The sequence below is a fragment of the Sminthopsis crassicaudata genome, chromosome 3, assembly GCF_048593235.1.
Source record: "Sminthopsis crassicaudata isolate SCR6 chromosome 3, ASM4859323v1, whole genome shotgun sequence".
Taxonomy (NCBI): domain Eukaryota; kingdom Metazoa; phylum Chordata; class Mammalia; order Dasyuromorphia; family Dasyuridae; genus Sminthopsis; species Sminthopsis crassicaudata.
The window spans coordinates 611,188,088-611,207,682 of record NC_133619.1 but is presented as its reverse complement, the minus strand read 5'-3'; the positions used below and the strand labels follow the sequence as shown (position 1 = coordinate 611,207,682).

Sequence of the window (19,595 nt, the reverse complement as noted above, 5' to 3'; positions counted from 1 at the left end):
CAGAGAAATAGAATGTGAACCCAGGTCCTAGAAGCCAAATCCAGTTCTTCTCTTCCCACCAGAGGAGAACTGATATATGTGGAATCCGGAAGACCTAAACTCAACCCATGACTCAGGTACTTTATATCTTATACCAATAATTTTAATTGTCTCCACCATGACAGTGTAAGCTTCTTGAAGGCAGGGGTGCCCCAATGCTTAGCACAGTGCCTGACAAATAGCAAGGATTTTATAAAGACATAATGACTGTTTTGAACATAGGCTGGTCACTTCATCTCTGAGCCTCTATTTGTTCATCTGTAAAATGGGGAAAATAAAATAATGCTTGTAGAACCTAGACCTAACTGGGAAGTCAGATGGTACAGTAGAAATATCATGGATTTGTATTCTGAGAAGCTGGCTTAGAATTCCCCCTATGCGACTGGCCAAGTATAAGTGGTAGGCCACTGGACTTGGTGTCAGAAAGACTTCAGAAAGTCACTAGTTGTATAACTGAGGCAAGTCATCCCACCTTCTGAACTTCACCTGTAAAGTGAAGCTTTAGATCTGATGACTTCTAAGATCTCATATACCATGATGTCTCAGTTTCCTTAACTGTTAAATGGGGATAGACTAGATTGTCTCTGAGGTTCCTTCCAGCTTTAGCTCTTAATTGTGTATCTCCCTTTTCTGGATCTCAATTTCCCCATATGTAAATAGAGGGGACAGACTAGGTAGCCTTAAATCTGTGGTCTGTGAAATGCTTTGCCAGCTGTAGAGCCAGAAAGACACACCAGCTATTACCATTTCCTCTGTATCAAATTGCCTTAAGCTCCTCTCATTTTCTAAAAAAGAAAAACTGTTCCCATTCCCAAAGCACAGCAGCACCCCCTGCCACTTCCTGTCCTTCCCCAGCTCAAAGGCAGGAGAAAAATACAGAATATTCTCGCCTCAAATGTGCCCCAAATGATGGTTGCCATGAGCACACAACGGCACTTTATTTGATATCATTTCCTGAAGTGTTCCGTTGCCATAGTAACAGAATGCTGGTTCTTGAGACCGAGGATGTATCTCTGGGTTCGAGTACCAAAGAAGAGGTTGCTCTTTCTTGAGGTCTCCTAGAAGGGCAGGCCGGGACAGGGTAAGGTGACACAGTGAAGAAGAAGCCCTGAGAAAGGGTGAAAGAATATAATTAATCACTGGCAAGACTATCCAGGTCAGTGGAGTCCACTAAGAGACACTATAACTAGGGATCATAGTGTGCAGGGCAAGGACCACAAACCATACCTACCCCTCCCCTCTCTCCCAGAGCTCCTAGGAACAGAGACAATCACAGACATGGCTGCTCAGCCTTTGTATACATAGTAGGGAGAACAGAGTAGAAAGGGAGGTGCAGTTCACCTCAACTAGGCCATACGGAAGCTTTCTTTTAATTTTTTATTCTTACTAATGAGGTGTTAAGCTATGTTGGGGTTTTTTGTCACTGAAGGATTACTTGTCTGACAGTGCTCTTTAAATTTGGCATCCTGGGGCAAAGCCCTAGATGCCACGACCCAGTTATACTCTGCCACCAGGGTGTCATGGCTACCCAGCTTTCTTTTCACATAGACACCCAAACAGACAGTACTCTCGGAAACAGGTGTCAGTGTCAAATGCTTTCAAACATTAGTTCCAAGGGGGCAATAATAATACCAGCAGAGTGATCAGGAGAAAGGGAAGAGGGATGCAAGATATATATAAGAGGGATGGGAGGATCATCTTCAAATCTGTATCTTAGTTTCTTGATATGAGCAAAATGTGGAGAATTTTGGCACTCCTGACCTCACAAGGCTGTAGTAAGGGAAGTATCTGCACCACTGCAGAAATGTGACATCATTTTAATGTCATAACATCATAAATTTAGAGGTGGGAAGGACATGATACAATGAAGAGAGCACTAGATCTGAATTCTGAGAATCTGAGTTCAAAGAAGGAAGAAAGCAAGCATTTATTAAGCATCTACTAAGTGCCAGGCACAGTGCTAAGCACTTTACAAATATAATCTCATTTGATCCTTATCTGGGTTCTGGGAGGTAGATGCTGTCATTATCCCTGTTCACAGCAGAAGAACCAAGCAAACACAGGTTAAGTGACTTGCCGGGGTTACACAGCCACAAAGTGTCTGAAGCTGTATTACAAAACTCGGGTCTACCTGACTCCAGACCTAGAATTCTATCCACTGTCCCGACCACCTGGCTGTCCCAAATACCAGGTATGTCACTATTTTCTATATAACTTTAAGCAAGTCCTTTATTTTTAATTTCCTTATTTGTAATATGAAAGGGGGTGACCCTAGAACTGGATGGAAACTCAAAAGTAATTTAATAATAACTGCCTCATTTTATAGATGTGGAAACTGAGGCATCAGAGGTAAGATCTGAACCCAGGCCCTCTGATTCCACAGTCAATGCCCTGTCCACTATATCACATCATTTCCCTGTTAGAAGACCTTGAAGATCCTCTCCCATTCTTGCTCTTATGTTACTTTTTTTTTAGAGGTCACCAAATTCATTTTATGGGTGAGAAAGCCCATTGACATTAAATGGCTCATACAAAACCCAGTAATAAATGGCAAAAACTAGATCTAGAACCTTAGGGCTAGAAAAACCATTAAAGTCTACCCTTTTCCTAATCTCATACAATCTTAAACACAGACCATCAGAGCCAGGAGTGACCTTACAGATTCATTAGACCAGCCCCCTCATTTTAGAGTTAAGGAAACTGAGGCTCAGATAGAATAGACTCCACATAATATGAAACCAGGCCTCCTGACTCCAAAATTCCCAGAGATCCTGCACCAACACACAAAACCCATGTGGGCACAGTACTAGACACAAGTACCACCTCCTGTGGATGTGTAAATCCACCTGAATGTTCCCAGCCCCAGTATACAAGACGACCACATGTGCACATGCCCTGTCTCTTCTACAAATCTCTCTTCAAGAGATCAGCAAAATGTAATGCAGAGGGACTGTGGAAGAAGAGGCAAGAAAGCTGAGTCTAAGCCCAGCTCGACCACTTAAAGTTCGATTCCAGTACCCCGTGGGCCACGGGCTAGGAGTACAAAGGTAACCAAAACCCTCCACCCCCACAGAGCTTACAGCTACTGGAAAGGATATCATTGGTTGGGAGGGAGGTGATCATTAGACAAGTAGGCAGATAGATGGCTAGATCCACAGATCCATGACTGAGGTAGATGACACATTCATACAAAGATGCATAGATGATAGATATATCCACATATGGATACCCAGAGAGATGATATTTGATTCATAGGTGAAAGATACACATAGATGATAGAGAAATGATAGGGGGCAGCTAGGTGGCGCAGTAGATAGAGCACCAGCCCTGAGGTCAGGAGGACCCGAGTTCAAATCTGGTCTCAGACACTTAACACTTTCTAGCTGTGTGTCCCTGGGCAAGTCACTTAACCCCTATTGCCTCAGCAAAGAGACAGAGAGAGAGAGAGAGAGAGAGAGAGAGAGAGAGAGAGAGAGAGAGAGAGAGAGAGAGAGAGAGAGAGAGAGAAATGGTAGATACATATAGATAAAGAATAAATGATATATACATATACCTAGATAATACAAAGATAGATAATAGTTACATAGACAATAGATGATACATAGACTATAGATACACAGAGATGATACATATATAGATAATAGACACATATAGAGAAATGATAGATACATATATAAATGATACATATAAAGAATAGATACATATACCTAACTAAATAATAGCTACAAAGAGAGAAATGATAGATAATAGTTGATATAGTTACATATATAGATAATAGATATAAATCGATAATATACATATGTAGATACAGATTATCCATACCTAGATGATACATACAAAGATGATAGATACATATAGAGAAATGATAGAAAAAGATGGATGACACATATACACACTTAGATGATACATACATAGATAATAGCTACAGACAGATAATATATATACATAGATAACATCTATGTATAAACAGATAATATACATACATAGATAACATCTATATATTATCTGTCTATAGACAGATAATATACATACATAGATAATAGATGATACATACAAAGATAGACACATAAATGACAGGTACATACATAGATACATACAGGTAAGATATAGATACATACCTAGTTGATACATATAGATAGATAACAGATGATAGATACATATATATATAGATAGATATCTATATATCTATACACAGATATATAGATATCTATCTATATATATATAGATATATAGATAACAGCTACATATGGCAGGTGAACCATATTTAGATTAAAGATAATATACATACATAGATAACAGACAATACAAAGATGAGAGAGACACCTGAATGATACAAAAAGATAGATGATACATTAGATACATACCTAGATGATACACATATACATACATAGATCGATAATAGATACATATAGATAACAGATGATACATACACACATGTAAAGCTGATACAACATATATAAATGATAGCTACATCTAGATGACCAGTGACATATAAATGATACAGGCACACATATGTGACAAAGAGGCATAGGTGATAGATCATATAGATAGATAATAGGTGATACATAGATGATAGATACACATAAATCATACACACATACAAAGATGATAGATCCATATCGATAGATGACAGGTGATATAGGGATGGATGGTACATAGATTCGTATAGATGGTGCAGATAGATGGTAGATGCATGCATAAATAAAAGATAATACATATACAGATGCTACATGCAAACATAGATACATACATACATAGATGATTAGATATATACTTTGATTATGTGTTATGTGTCTGTATTTTTCAGAGAGACAATAGGGAGCCACTGATGAAATTATGTGATTAGAAGCAGAGAGGTGGAACAAGTATGGAGGTAGAATTGATAAGCCTTGACTTCCACTGTCTGAACCTTGATTTTCCCATTTACAAATTGGAGAGATTGGTTCAGAGGACTTTTGAAGGACCCATTCATTCTAAATTGATTCTGTGAACAAATATATCCTGTTCTACACATTTACCCCACAGGATATGTCCAATGAACAGAGTGAATCATTTCTCTACCATCATTTATGTTATCATGCCCAGCCACCTGGATTCAGAGAAAATTGTATTCTCAAAATACCGGAAACTCTGGCAAGATCTTTCTGAAAAGATTAGCCTGCACTGAGGTAGTTTAGCCAAAAGCAATCTGTTCAAGGTCACCAAATAAGGCCCAGAACTGACTTTGATTTTACAATACAGAATTAAAATGCATATCATGTCCTTTAAAAAGAATGCTACTAGAGCAGATAAGGTAGTACAGTACCTAAGGCAGCAGCCCGGGAGTCAAGAGGATCTGAGTTTAAATCTGACCACTGATTCTGACTAACTGTGTGACCCTAGGCAAGTCACTTAACACTATCTCCCACAAAAAATAAAACAAAAAGAATGCTACTGACCCACTCCTATTTTCCTTACCAAGAGGACAGTTAGTGCAATGGAAAGAGTAATGGGAAACCAGACCAAGCCAGGCAACTTTAGAACCACAAATCTGAAATCTAGAGAAAGTTTGGTGATTACCTAATCCAATATCTTCACTTTATAGAAATAAAAATGGAGCCCCAAAGAGAAGGGTCCACACTCAAGATCACACAAACAGGAAGTGGAAGAGCCAGGGTCCAAACTCAGGTCTTCCTGACTCTAGAAGGGATCATGTTAGATCATGCTCCAGATCCTCTGTCTCCTCTTCAGTAAAATAAGGATCATCTTTGTACTGCCCAGCTTATAGGATTTCAGGAAAGTATATAGGGATCTGTCATGCTATCTTCAGGGTTAAGATGGAAAAATGTGGCCTATGTGCATAAGGAAAGAAGGAAAGGAAAAAGGAAGAAAGGAAGATAGAGGAGGGAAGGAGCCTACAAAAAGGAGACAAAAAGATGGGATTAATTAATACTGATAGATGAATTTAGAATTGGTTGAATGACCAGGCCCAAAGAGTGATGATTAATAGACATGGAGGAAATTCTCTAGTAAAACATGCCAGTATTTTAATCAACACTTCAGATAACGGTATATTTGTTCCATCTGAGTAAAACATAAAGCTGGGTCGAATAACAAATACTTCCATTTACAGTTACAATAAACACATTAAACAATATTCTCATTGGGTTGAAAGGAGGAGCCTAAATCAATGAGGTAAAATTTGATAGAGTTGCATATAAAATCCTGGTCTGACTTTAGCAAAACAAATATTCAAGTATAGAGCAGGGGAAGTGGATCTGTAAATTGGTTCCTGAGAAGAAGGTCAGGGGATCTCAGTAGACTTCAAGCTTAATATGGGTAAACATGTAATTCTATCAAATCCTATCTCATTGTTTTAGGTCTCTCCTTCCAGCCTAGTGAGACCATTGTTTAAAGTGTGTATTGTGACTGTAAATGAAAGTATTAGTTATCTGTCAGTTTTATATTATATTCAGATGGGACAAGCATACCTTCATCTGCACAACTGATTAAACTCTTATACTGCAATAATGAAAAGAAGCATAATATTCAGAATGAAGGTGGAGGAAAGAAAATAAGCATTTATTTTTTCCTATTTTTTTATTTTATATTTTTATTATATATATATACATAATATTATTTATTATATATTTTATTTATTTTATATTTTTACCTATTTTTTCTCCCTCTCCTCCTCCCTACCCCACCCCAAGACAGCAAGCCATCTGATATAGGCTAAACATATACAGTTAAGTTGTCCACTGTCACACAATGATCAAGTACTTGAGGAAAGATTTGAACTCAAATCTACCTAACTCTGGACTCAGCACTCTAACCCCTGTGATGGATAGACTGTCACAAACTGGAGTGTAATATTCATTGCTGCTGTCACATTTTAGGTAGGTCATTGACAAGCTAGATAGAGCACATCCAAAGTCAAGTCCAAAAGATAGGCTTAGGATAGCCAGAACTATGGAGACCATGGTATTCAAATACTAACTGAGGGAAAGTTTAGCATAGAGGAGAGAAGGCCTAAGAGAACTATGATAGATGATAAAAAGCTGTCATGTGGAAGAGATGGCAAAATGGGATAGAGCCGGGCCTGGAGTCAGGAGGAGCTAAATTCAAATCTGGCTCAGACAATTAATTAGCTGGATGACAATGGGCAAGTCACTTAACAAATGTCAGAGACAAGAGTCAGACAAGTGAAACTACTCAACAGCAACATCCTAGAGGGAACAGGCTTGTTCGGCTTGGCCACAGAGAGCTGAGCTAGAAACAAGGGATAAGATGCTAGAGAGGTAGGGTGAAGATTTCAGGAAGGTTCTTGCTATCCTCAAGTAGAAGGGGCTTCCTCAATTTAAGTCAACTCTGGGGTACCATTTCACACCTCTCAGATTGGCTGAGATGACAGGAACAAATAATGATGAATGTTGGAGGGGATGCGGGAAAAGTAGGACACTGATGCATTGTTGGTGGAGTTGTGAGACAATCCAGCCATTCTGGAGAGCAATTTGGAACTATGCCCAAAGGGCTATCAAAATGTGCCTAACTTTTGGTCTAGCAATATCATTACTAGGTCTATATCCCAAAGAGATCAAAAAGGAGGAAAATGAATTCACATATGCAAAAATATTTGTAACATCCCTTTTTGTGGTGGCAAGAAATTAGAAATTGAGTGGATGCCCATCAATTGGGAATGGCTGAATAAGTTATGGTATTTGAATGTAATGGAATATTATGTTCTATAAAAAACAATGAGCTGGCTGATTTCAGAAAACCTGGAAAGACTTATATGAACTGATCCTGGAACTAGATCACTGCACAAATAAGAACAAGATTATATGATGATCAACTATGATAGACTCATCTTTTCTCAGCAATACAGTGATCCAAGGCAATTTCAATAGATTTGAGATGAAAAATGCCATCTGCTTCCACAGAGAGAACTATAGAGACTGAATGTGGATGGAAGCATAGTATTTACACATTTTTTGTTTGCTTTTTCTTTCTCATGGCTTTTTTTCCCCTTTTTGGTTTTATTTTCCTTGCACAAATGTTTTTAGGATTGTGCATGTTTAAATTATATTGTTCACTGCCTTGGGGAGGGAGGAGGAAAAAAAATTTGGAACACAAAGTCTTATAGAAATGAATGTTGAAAACTTTCTTTACAATTATTTGGGAAAATAAAATACTATTAAGAGGAAATAAAGAAGGGGCTTCCTCTGAAGGTCGTGAGTTCAATATTACTGGAGGTCTTCAAGAAATGGTTGGATAACAACCTTCAGGAAATGTTGCAGAGGAGATAGATTCCTGTTTAGGCTCAGGGTTGGTAAATTAGTTTCTGAGGCTCCTTTCAGTTCTAAGAAATTTGTGATGCTCAAATGAAGAAATGTGTGCCTTTTATCTCTCTAAAGCATTATATGAAATGGGGGAGAGGGGGCATTTTCTCCTTCATCTAAGCCTCTCATTTAACCACAGCTGGCTTTCAAGTTTCAGAAAGAAATACTTGTCTCTAGAGGATTCATTTCCAGACAATTCTCATCATGGTGAATTCAAAGCAGTCTGTGGATGTGACCAATCAGTTATACTAGACAGAAATGGATCTCAGATCTCTTGTGAATCCCTGTCTGAACCTCTCCAAAAGCACTTAGCTTGTGAATATTTGGGTATCTGGCTTTCTCCCCATCTGCCATCTCCACAAGACACCACAGTGGATCAATAGCATGCTGGACTTATGAATTAGGGGAATCTGAGATAGAACCCCATTTCAGTTACTTAATATGAAGTTCTTTCATCTATAAAATGGGAATAATAGCAGTTGCTTCACAGTGTTGCTGTGAGAACCGAATCAGATTTTATATGCATACACACACACATGTACATAAAATTCAGATGGTTATATTCAGACTTGGTTATATAGATCTGTAAATCCTTAGAACAGAGCTAGAAATGGCCTTTAGAACTCAAAATATTAGAACATAGATTGGGAGAGATCTTAGAACTAGAGGGAACCTTAGAACACAGAATGTCAGAGCTGGAAAGGGTCTTAACAAAGAGAACAGAAGAATTGAGAGACATTAAGTTAGAGCCAAACAAAACCTTAGAAAGGAAGAGATCTTAAACATAGAATGTCAAGCCATAGATTTTCAGAGCTAGGAGGGACTCAAAACCAGAGCTTTAAAAGGCCACAGAACATAGAATATTAGAGCTAAAAGGGGCTTAGAGACAATCTAGTCCAACCCTTTCCTTTTTTTCCTTTTAGATGAAGAAACTGGGTCTTAGAAAGGGCAAGTGATTTTTCCAAGAAGGAAGAAAACATGCAAGCATGAAGCTGGATGTGAGTCTCTTGTTTCTATAGAACCATGAGAAAATTGGCCGGACTGAAGCAGAAGGGTGCATAATAGGGAGCAGTAGATGAAAATGGTAAAGCCATTTCATGAGGGCCATAAAAACCCAGTCGGAGAAGCTTGGGTACAAGATAGTTGGCACAAGTGAACCACTGCAGTTTCTTGAGCAGGGAAGGAAGATGGAGGGAAAAAATCTAGAGAATATAGCCAGTCCAATCTTAGCCAAGCAGAGTTAGGGATAATGACAAGACATCTAAAAGGAGCTGCCAGCAGGCTGTCGTCATTATAAAGTTACTCAAATTTTTCATTTCCCAGAAGGTGCCATAGACAGCCATTTACACCCCTCCTCTCAGTAAGATCTGATTGTCATAGGACTTGGATTGGTAGAGTCAGTAAAAATCATCTAATCCACCCCCTTCATCCTACAGGCAAGAAAATCTAGATCCAAAGAAGGGAAGTGATTATTTCCCAAATAATAAACACAGGTGAGATTGGAATCCTGGTCCTCTGCCTTTTTGAATCATCTATACTAATAGCTGGGACCCTCAATCGTCTCAATTCTATTACTTATTGGCTGTTCTAACTTGGACTGGATGTAATTTTTTTCTCTGGGTCTGTCTCTTCATTTGCAAAATGAGGTAAGGAGACTAGATGATGATCTAAGAACTTTTCCACTTCTTGATTCTGTGATCTTCCTCCCCTTCCAGAGGTATACCTGCTTGTGGCTCATCCTCAGGACCTGAATCCATCCCAGACTTAGTGGGAAGACCCATGTCTAATAAGAGAACTCATCAACTAGCTCTGGGAAGGACTTGGAAGCCCAGAACTAAACTAGACCCTGATGCCCCAGCAGCTGGTCGTGAAATTCCAGCTTCATTGTAGATGCCAACTTTGTAAGTATTCTTACGGGTCCGGAACTACATCTCTCCTTCACATCACCCCCTTAGCTTGGAGTCTCTGTGATGTAATGGAAAACTGGATGGACATGGAATCAGAGGACCTCCGCTCTAGTCCCGACTCTTATTTATTGCCTGTGTGACCTTGGAAATTTAATTGGCTCCAATTTCTTCTTTATAAATAATGGGATTTTGCTGGCTGACCTAGAAGGTCCCTTCCAGCTCTAAATCGTATAATCCTAAAACCCTCCTCCATTAAAACAGAGTCCTCCATTAGATTAGAAGCTCTCCAAGATCAGGAACCAATCTTCTTCTGCATAAACTCCCCATCGCCATCACAGCCCCAACTCGTGCAGAGAAAGGACCCTCAGGGTTAGAACTGAGAGACAGCTGACTGGGACCCCCATCCCACCCCCATTCCCAGTCTGCCTGATTCTGAGGTGATGGGCCCCCTGGGCGGGTGGAGCGGCTGGTGTGACGTCAGCTCTTCTGCCAGCCTGGTCAATCTTCAGCTGTGGCTTTACCAAGGCCACCCCACGCCCTTGTCCTGAGGTACTTTCTTACTTTGTCCCCATCCCACCCCTTTCTACGGTGCTGGCAGGAAACAAAATGAGACCGTGCATTCCCTCCCACCCTCCACTACTACCAGGGAAATCTCTCCCACCTCGAGGTGCAGCGATCATGACTGGGGGAGGGGAGGCTTTTTGGAGAGGGGGGAGGGGGAATCCTCCTGTGAGGGAGATCAAGGATGCTTTAGAAGAAGATACCGAGATAAAACGGGGAGACCCCTCGAGATGACCTTCCCAAGAAGAGCAGGGAAGGCACCCCGAGTTTCTAAAATTAAATTCGCCCTCCACTGGTGGGGGGGAGAGGGGTGCACTGAGTCCTGCGCGAGAGCAGAGCCCGGCGCCCTGGCTGGGGTGGGAGGGAACCAGGGAGCGGGGAAGGGGGAGGGAGCGCCGGAGCCGGCGGTTCCGCCCGCTGATGCAGGCAGCCTGGGGAGGTGGAGCAGCCGAGCCAGGAGGAGTCCCAGCCGCCGCCGCCGCCGCCGCAGCCCAGCTCCCGGCCGTCTCGCCTCCCGCCGCCGCAGTGTCGGTGGCAGCCGAGGAGCGCGCAGGGCTCCCCCTCCCCCGACCCAGCCTCGGGACGAAAGCAGCAGTCTGTGCGCCGCCCCCCCTCCCGTCGTCTTTCCCAGGCGGGAGGGTGGCCAGAGCTCATCGGTTCTCTCCTCTCGGCCCCAGCAGAAGCCGCCGCTGTGCCAGGCAGCACCGGGCATCTCCGCTGCCGGTCGGGCAGCTCGGGAGCCAGCTCCAACGGATCTACGGGCATCCGCAGCCTGGGCCTTGCCGGGCGCCGCCGCTTCTGCCCCCGGCCCCTCGGGGCACTTCGGGGCCAGCCCTGCGGAGCAGGGCGCTCCCGAGCAGCTCCGCGCCCGCCGCCGCCGCCGCCACGATGCTGCCCTGGAGGCGCAGCAAGTTCGTGTTGGTGGAGGACGAGTCCAAGCGCAAGGGGAAGAGCCTGAGCCCCCGGCTCGCCTACACGTCGCTGCTCTCCACCTTCCTGCGCTCGTGCCCGGACCTGCTGCCCGACTGGCCCCTGGAGCGCCTGGGCCGGGTCTTCCGCAGCCGGCGCCAAAAAGTGGAGCTCAACAAGGAGGACCCCACCTACACCGTGTGGTACCTGGGCAACGCCGTGACCCTGCACGCCAAGGGCGACGGCTGCACCGATGACGCCGTGGGCAAGATCTGGGCGCGCAGCGGGCCGGCGGGGGGCACCAAGATGAAGCTGACGCTGGGACCGCACGGCATCCGCATGCAGCCCTGCGAGCGCGGCGGGGGCTCGGGGGCGCGGCGGCCGGCGCACGCCTACCTGCTGCCGCGCATCACCTACTGCGCGGCCGACCGCCGCCACCCGCGCGTCTTCGCCTGGGTGTACCGCCACCAGGCGCGCCACAAGGCCGTGGTCCTGCGCTGCCACGCAGTGCTGCTGGCGCGGGCGCACAAGGCGCGGGCCCTGGCGCGCCTGCTGCGCCAGACCGCCCTGGCCGCCTTCACCGACTTCAAACGGCTGCAGAGGCAGAGCGACGCGCGCCACGTGCGCCAGCAGCACCTCCGGGCGGCCGCGGGGGCCGCGGCCGCCTCGGTGCCCCGAGCGCCCCTGCGCCGCCTGCTCAACGCCAAGTGCGCCTACCGGCCGCCCGCCGCGGAGCGCGGCCGCGGCGCGCCTCGCCTCAGCAGCATCCAGGAGGAGGACGAGGAGGAGCAGGAGGAAGAAGAGGAGGAGGAGGAGGAGGAGCCCGAGCGGGAGCGAAGCTCAGAGCGCCGTGAGGTCCGGGGCCCGCCGCGCGAGCGCCCCGAGGTGCTGAGCTTGGCCCGGGAGCTGAGGACGTGCAGCCTGAGGGGCTCCGCAGCCGCCACTTCCCGGGCCCCAGCCCCGACCCCTCCCCACAAGGGCTGCCTGCCCGCCCTAAAGCGCCCCACCTTGGATTCTGCGGCTCGGCAGCCCCTTCCCGGCCCCCTGCCCCCCCGCCAGGCCCTGTGTGTTGTAGGGGGGTGGTAGTTGGCGCCTGCTGGCTAGCGTAGAGGCCCCTCAGAGACCTTCCTTGCACTCCAGCACTTCCCCAACTCAGGAGCTCCTTCCTTCCCTTGCTCTGGCCCTCTCCGAACAAGCCTGTCCCGAGCCATCGGACCCCCGCCCTTCCCTTCCCCAGCACCTCATGAGAAGGGATGGAGGGTCTGGGATGGTTTCTCCCCCGGACCCAGGCAATGGAGATGTGGCTGCAACCGGGAGGGTTAGAACTCTGTTTTAGAAGTCCCTCTTCTCTTACCCCTAGGGGACCTGGGGGTGCTTAACATGAGGATAGTACTGTGAACCAGAGGAATTGGAAGGGGACAACTGGGCCCCTACTTCTCTGCTCAGGACTTGCCTCCAAGATGACTCAGCACCCCCACGGACTGGAGGGGGCGAATGGCCCCTAAGACCCTCCCCACCCCATCACCTCTCCAAAGGTCGGGGGCTACTCTTCTGTCTTTACTTTTCACCCTTCTTAGCCCTGCCACTGGAGGAGAGACTAGGACATATCCTGGCAGTTGGACAGAAAACCAGGCCTATTGTAGGGGCACCACCTTCTGGGCCCAGCAGCCCCTTGCCATCCCTCCAGGACTGCTGATCCCCACCAGGGCTCTCTCCTCTGCAGATTCAGGTGTAGGTGGATCTATTTAGGAGACCCCCCCACCCCACCCCCAATCACCCTGGACCAGGATGAGGCACTGCAGGAGGTAAGGTGACTACAGGGCAGGTGCTCCAGGCACTGGTGTTACTTGGGGGCTGAGTCCCTAAAATGAAGACTGTCCCAAAGGGAGCATCATAGAGCAGCCTTCTCAGCTCTGAGGACGAAACAAATGGGTATGTGAACCCAAACAGGGGATGGGCAATTGCTCACAGGCCTCTCTACTTGCTGAGGTCACAAAAAGCCCAAAGATTAAGATGTCACCAACTGATCACTGATAAATAAAGTGGATTTGCCTTTTCAGCATTGTCAAGCTCCCTGATGGTCTTTGTCAGAAGCGCCAGTTTATATCGAGCAGAATGGAATTTAGAGTCAGAAAAAAATCTTGGAGCTTGTTCAGTCAATACAGCATCATGAATACCCGGGTTCAAATTCTCTCTTTTGACACTGATTGGTTGTGTGATCATGGGCCGTTCACCTCTCCCGGAGTTCAGTTTCCTTATCTAAAACACGGGGTTAATAACAGCTGCAGTCTCTCCAATGCCTGGCATGTATTTGACTTATTGATCATTTTTCTCAACTCCCAGGATAATGTACATGAGCCAGTGAGTCACTAAACAATAAGAGCGCACTTCTGCCAGGTGCTGTGCTAAGTGCTAGAGGTTCCCACTTTGCATTAAAGGGCTCTATGAATGTAAGTTAGTGAGATCATAGATTTAAAGGTTGGAAGGGCCACCTAGTCTAACTCCCTGATTTTACAGATGAGGAAACTGAGGCCCCAGAGGTTAAAAGACATATTCAGAGTTATGCAGATATAAGAAGCACTGGGATTTGAGCACTAGTTCTCCGATTCCAAACCTTTCCACTACTCAGCACTCCATCAGCCTGCTTCTTTGACTGGGGTTCATTCAAACTCCTGGAGTGCAAAAGACATGACCCCTTTCCCTACCTGAATCTACCTGTTCTGGGGAAAGAGCTGTCAGCTGGGTGGCTCAGTAGATAGAGCACCAGCCCTGAAGTCAGGAGGACCTGAGTTAAAATATGACCTCAAATACTTAATATTTCCTAGCTGTGTGACCCTGGGCAAGTCATTTAACCTGAATTGCCTCAGGGAAAAAAAGTGACTATAAGAGTTGTCAGTGCCCTGGATCATACAGAATAGCAGGTGAGGGCCAGGTATGGGGCAATGAGAGATGTGCTTCTGGGAAAATGTTCATGGACTTGCAGGATACTACAAACAAGGGATATGATTGTCTTTTTGTCTCTGCCTTCAAGAATTAGCCATCTTCAAAAATATTCATTCAGATAGAGTTCCGCTCCAGGTCAGGGGGTTCGGGGTGGGGACATTAGTCTGTCTGGAGAGGCACCTGCATATACCACTGAGTGTCTGTCCAAAGGATGTAGGAGTAGGAGGAAAACAAGTTGGCAGATGAGCTGAAGACATTTGAGTTCTCATTCAAAAGCTGTGGAAATGTGGCCAAGCCTTTCCCAACACTGCAATCTTCAGATCCACTATTTTCTCAATCCTAGTTTCCTGCTGGGATCTGATCCCAGAGGATCTAGTATCCAGAGGAAAAGCATCTGCAGCCTCCAGTGAGCAGACTTCTCCGGGTGGCTCACGCAGGCATCTGCAGTTCCCCAGAGAAGAGATAAATGGGTGGTGCTGGGAGCCAAGAGTCATATTGCTGTGTCACGCTGGCCCTGCAATGGACCAGGTCAGGCCAGAGGCTTTGGGAGGGGAGTCTGCCAGGCTGCCAAGCAAGCATTGTCTGCTTGCTGGATTGGGCAGCAGGGTAGAGAAAATGCACTTGTTGCCTTGGAACCCTGTGTCTGGTACTAGCCCCATTTTGCAGATGGATAAGGTGAGATACCATGATCTGTAGCTAGCATCAGACAGGAGATGAAAAGCTAGGACTCCATATTGTTTGTTGTGTACCATGTGCTCAGACAGCTGCTTTCTCAGTTCAAATACCTCAATTCTCCCTCATTGGGGTATAAAACATGGAATGTCAGCTGGAAAAGGCCTTGGTTTCCTTCTCTGTAAAATAAAAGGGTTGGAGGGTTGGAGGGTGGCAAGGTGGCATAATGGATAGAGCATCGGAGGACTTGAGTTCAAATCTGGCCTCAGACACTTAACATTTCCTAGCTGTGTGACCCCAAGCAAGTCACTTAACCCCAATTGCTTCAGCAAAAATAAAAATTAAAAAAATAAAAATAAAAGGGTTGGATTAGATCTCTAAAATTGCTTCCAACTCTAGATCTTGTGAGTGACTGGAAGTGATCTTGGAATACAGAATGTCAGAGCTGGGAGGGCCCTTAGAACACAGAATGACAGAAGCTGCAGGGCCCTTAGATCACGGAGTGGCAGGGCTGGAAGAAGCCTTAGAAAAACAGTATCAGAGCTGGAAGGGACCTCAGAACATTTGATAGCAGAGCTCTGGGGGACTTGGTTTCCTCTTCTGTAGAATGAGAGGCCTTGTTTTGTTTTGTTTTTTCATGAGAGCTTGACTTTAAGATCCCTTTCTCAGCTCTTAGTCTTTGAATGTTAGCCCAGAACATGGAGTCTTTGAATTGTAAGAACCTTAAAGATCATCTTTTCCTATCTTCTAATGTTATAGATGAGAAACAAACAGAAATACAGACAAGTGGATGGTGCTAAAGGTCACACAGGATTTAGTGGCTGATTTAGAACTAGGACCCAGGTGTTCTAAATTATCCCTGCTTTGATTTCCCCCTCATAATAACAGGCTTGCAGGGGTATAGCATTGGATCCATGTCTATCTCTTGAGGCTTCTAGATGTGTGACAATGAACAGCCTCTTCTCTATGGGCTTCAACTAACTTATCTGAAAAATGGGAAAAGGTATGCTTTCACTTTAGCTCCACAGAATTGTTATGAAGGCAGTGCTTTACAAACTTTAAAATGCTATAATGTGAGTCCTTGTTTGCTCTCTTTGGCTTTCCCTGTGTCCTTACTGAGCATGGTTCCCCTCTGGACAGAATTCCTGGGCCCTGGGCTCACTGAGTGGCAGATCCAATTCACTCCTCCAAAGCGAGACCCTACTGTGACCAGGGTCCCCTTCTTATGTCATATGAGGCAAACAAGGAATGAAAAGAAGCACTTATGTGCCAGATTCTCTGCTTAGCTCTTTATAAATACTCATGACTCTGAGAAGCAGGTACTATTATTCCCATTTTATTCCCATTTTACAGATTTAAATGACTATGTGAGATGGAATTGAAGTTCAATTTCTGTTTCAATTTCTTTATGATAACAGGCCTGCAGGACTGTAAGAGAGGGAGTGTTCTCTACTCTGGGATCAGCACTGTATCCACTGTGTCACCTAGCTGCTTCAAAGGATCCTAGGATTTCTGAGGTCAAATGAGTCATTTTTCAGATTTAAAAAAATGAAACTCAGGAAATTAAGAACTTTTTTCTGCATTCACACAGACAATAACTGAACCCTGATTTAAGCTGAGGCCCTCTGATTCCAACTATAGCTGCAATGATCCCTCCACTATGCCATACTTTATCTGGTACTGAGCCACTGGATACAGTTCCCCCCTGTCTCGGGTCATGATTATCTCCACCTCTTTATTGTACTTAGCAAATCCCATTGACCAGGGCCTTGAGAATAATGAAAGGCTTTCCAAAAATACATTGATTAATGGTAGTCATTGAGGGGAGTCTCTCCTCAATTGATCAAGGAACCTAAGAGACAAGGTCTTGTTTCAGAGTTAAATCCTCCTCAGTTCCTACTCCATATCCAGAGGGGCTTGAATAATGTGTGCTTAGTGTCTATTCATAGTTGTTGAAAAAGATTCCCCAAGAAAAGGAATGCTCTTCTGGGAATCAACAAACATTAAGCACCTACTGAGTGCATGCCATTGGGCTGAGTGTCAAATATACAAACAGAAATGAAACAAGCACTGCCCTTAAAGAGCTAACAGTAATAGTGGTTGAAGGTTCAAATCCAGGGTGAGTTTTCTGGACAGGGATATTTTCTGTGGAATCACAGGACCTCAGGGTTCAAATACTCTTCAAAATTCACCCAAGAATTCACTCTAAACTCAAGACCTAGCCCACTTCAGAGGAATAGGGATTCTAGTTCTAAACATTCTCCAAATCCAGGTCTTGCCAACATCTCTTTGGAGGAAATAAATTCTTAGGAGAGATGTGAAAGGAATTGGATTTCCATCTTCCTGAAGATAAGATTAGGAATAGAAGGTAAGGATTTATGGTTTGATAATTCCTTGGTCTGGAAGAAAATTATTTAAATGAGGGAGCTCCAGAGTCCTCTATCTTCACAGAAAAAATAAGAAATTGTAAGAACCAGGATTTAGAACAGGGAGGGACTTCAGCAACTCTTCACTACGTACGTAACCTGAATAAGAACCTCTACAAATTCCTTTACAACTGGTCATCCTTTCCCTGGAGACTTTTAGTGATGAAAACTCACTTCTTTCTAAGATAACTCATTCTACACTGACACAGCTCTATTATAAGCATTTTCCTTATGTTGAACTTAAATCTTCCTCTTTGTAATGTCCTGGTCCTATTTTCTGAAGTGAGACAAAACAAATTTTGTATCTTTTCCACATAACCCTTTGATGGATGGATGGAAAGGTGGCTAAATGGAAAAACATTAAGTATTTACTGAATGCTAAGTACTAAGTGTTAAAGATACAAATATAAAAAGGAGAAAAAGTTTACCCTCAAGGAGCTAACATTCTAACCAGGGGAGATACATAAAGATATGTTAGCCAGGGAGGAGCAGATGTAAGATATCCTTCCTAAAGTATTTTTTCTTCAGGCTAAATAATTCCTTCTAGCCATCTTGGGATACCTGAACTATTACAACAGCCCCCTAACTGATCTCCCTGTATTAGTTCACTCTTCTCCACTCAGCTGCCAAAAATCATGGTCCTAAAAAAGATCTAACCATATTACTCCCTCCATTCAACAAACTCCAATGTTTCCTATAACTTCCAGGATCAAATACAATCTCCTTTGTCTGGCAGAATCTAGGGCCCTACACAATCTGGCTCCAATCAAGCTGGCTTGGACCCACCTTTTTGACCTTATCGTCCATTTTATTCCTTCTCATGTTTTCTTAGGTCTAGCCAAACTGGCTTTCTTACCATCCCAATATTTCTTTCCCCTCCCCCCCAAGCCTCTGCACTGGTAATTCCTGAAATGTACTCTCTCCTCCCCTCTTGAGCTTCCTCTTCAACTTCAGGGTTTCCTTCCAAACCCAGCTCAGTCATTGCCTTCTGCATAACACCTCTCCTGATCACCCCAATTACTACCACATATACCAACCCACCCCCCCCACACACATATAAAGTTTCCTTGTGTTAGTTTGTATCTTCTATTAAGCATGTATATTGTCTGTTTCTCTGAGTTTTTATCTCTGCCTCAGTTTGTCGTTCTGTCTCTGAAGCTTCATAATGTCAGGGACTCTCATTTACTCTAGTGTTTCCTTAAAGTCTGGTTCATATAAGCACTCAACAAATGCTAATCACTTGATTAATTAATTGACCTCCAATCCACTCCCTGCTCAGAATGCCCTCCAGTTTGCCAGAGTTTTTCTTTTGTATTATCATTTTTAAAATCCAATATCTATTTATATAATTATCTTGCCACACAAAAAAAAATCAAATCAAACCAGAAATGAGAAGCAAAATAAAACGCAAGCAAACAAAAAAAGAATGAAAATGCTATGTTGTGAACCAAACTCAGTTCCCACAGTCCTCTCTGGGTGTAGATGGCTCTCTTCATCACTGCCAGTGTTTTTCCTAAAAATTGAGAGCCAGAATTGTGCACAAGGTGCTTGTTGCACTCTGTCCAGGGCACCCTATCGCTCCCTTCATTCTGAACATTGCCCTCCCCTCAGTGCAGCAGTCCCAAAATGAATTTCTAAGAAGAGAAGCTGAGACATTTCACACAGCTTCCAGAGGAAGGCTGAAGGATGTCCTTGCTAGTTTAGATCCCCTCCCCTCCCCCAACCCCAGTCAGAGAGAGCTGGGAAGCAGAGATGTGGATGGGGGAGAGGGAGAGGGAGGGAATGGACTAGATGTTGAGAGCTCCCTTGCAACTGCA

At 44.5% G+C, this 19,595-nt stretch overlaps 1 protein-coding gene across 4 annotated transcripts; it reads left to right on the top strand.

The window, feature by feature from the left end:
- Positions 1-1,095: 1,095 nt before the first annotated feature.
- Positions 1,096-13,796, top strand: FAM43B (family with sequence similarity 43 member B). 4 transcript variants are annotated; one of them, XM_074306029.1, is made up of 7 exons: positions 1,096-1,195; positions 2,084-2,230; positions 2,963-3,086; positions 9,284-9,358; positions 9,797-9,853; positions 10,078-10,261; positions 11,506-13,796. In XM_074306029.1, exons 6-7 carry the CDS (start codon positions 10,251-10,253, stop codon positions 12,821-12,823), a joined length of 1,329 nt encoding a protein of 442 aa, XP_074162130.1. In that variant the 5' UTR covers positions 1,096-1,195; positions 2,084-2,230; positions 2,963-3,086; positions 9,284-9,358; positions 9,797-9,853; positions 10,078-10,250; the 3' UTR covers positions 12,824-13,796. The 4 variants fall into 4 exon arrangements, with proteins under 4 accessions (XP_074162130.1, XP_074162132.1, XP_074162129.1 ...); XM_074306031.1 differs by having other exon boundaries at positions 2,081-2,230; positions 11,509-13,796; XM_074306028.1 differs by having other exon boundaries at positions 2,081-2,230.
- The last annotated feature ends 5,799 nt before the right edge of the window (positions 13,797-19,595 follow it).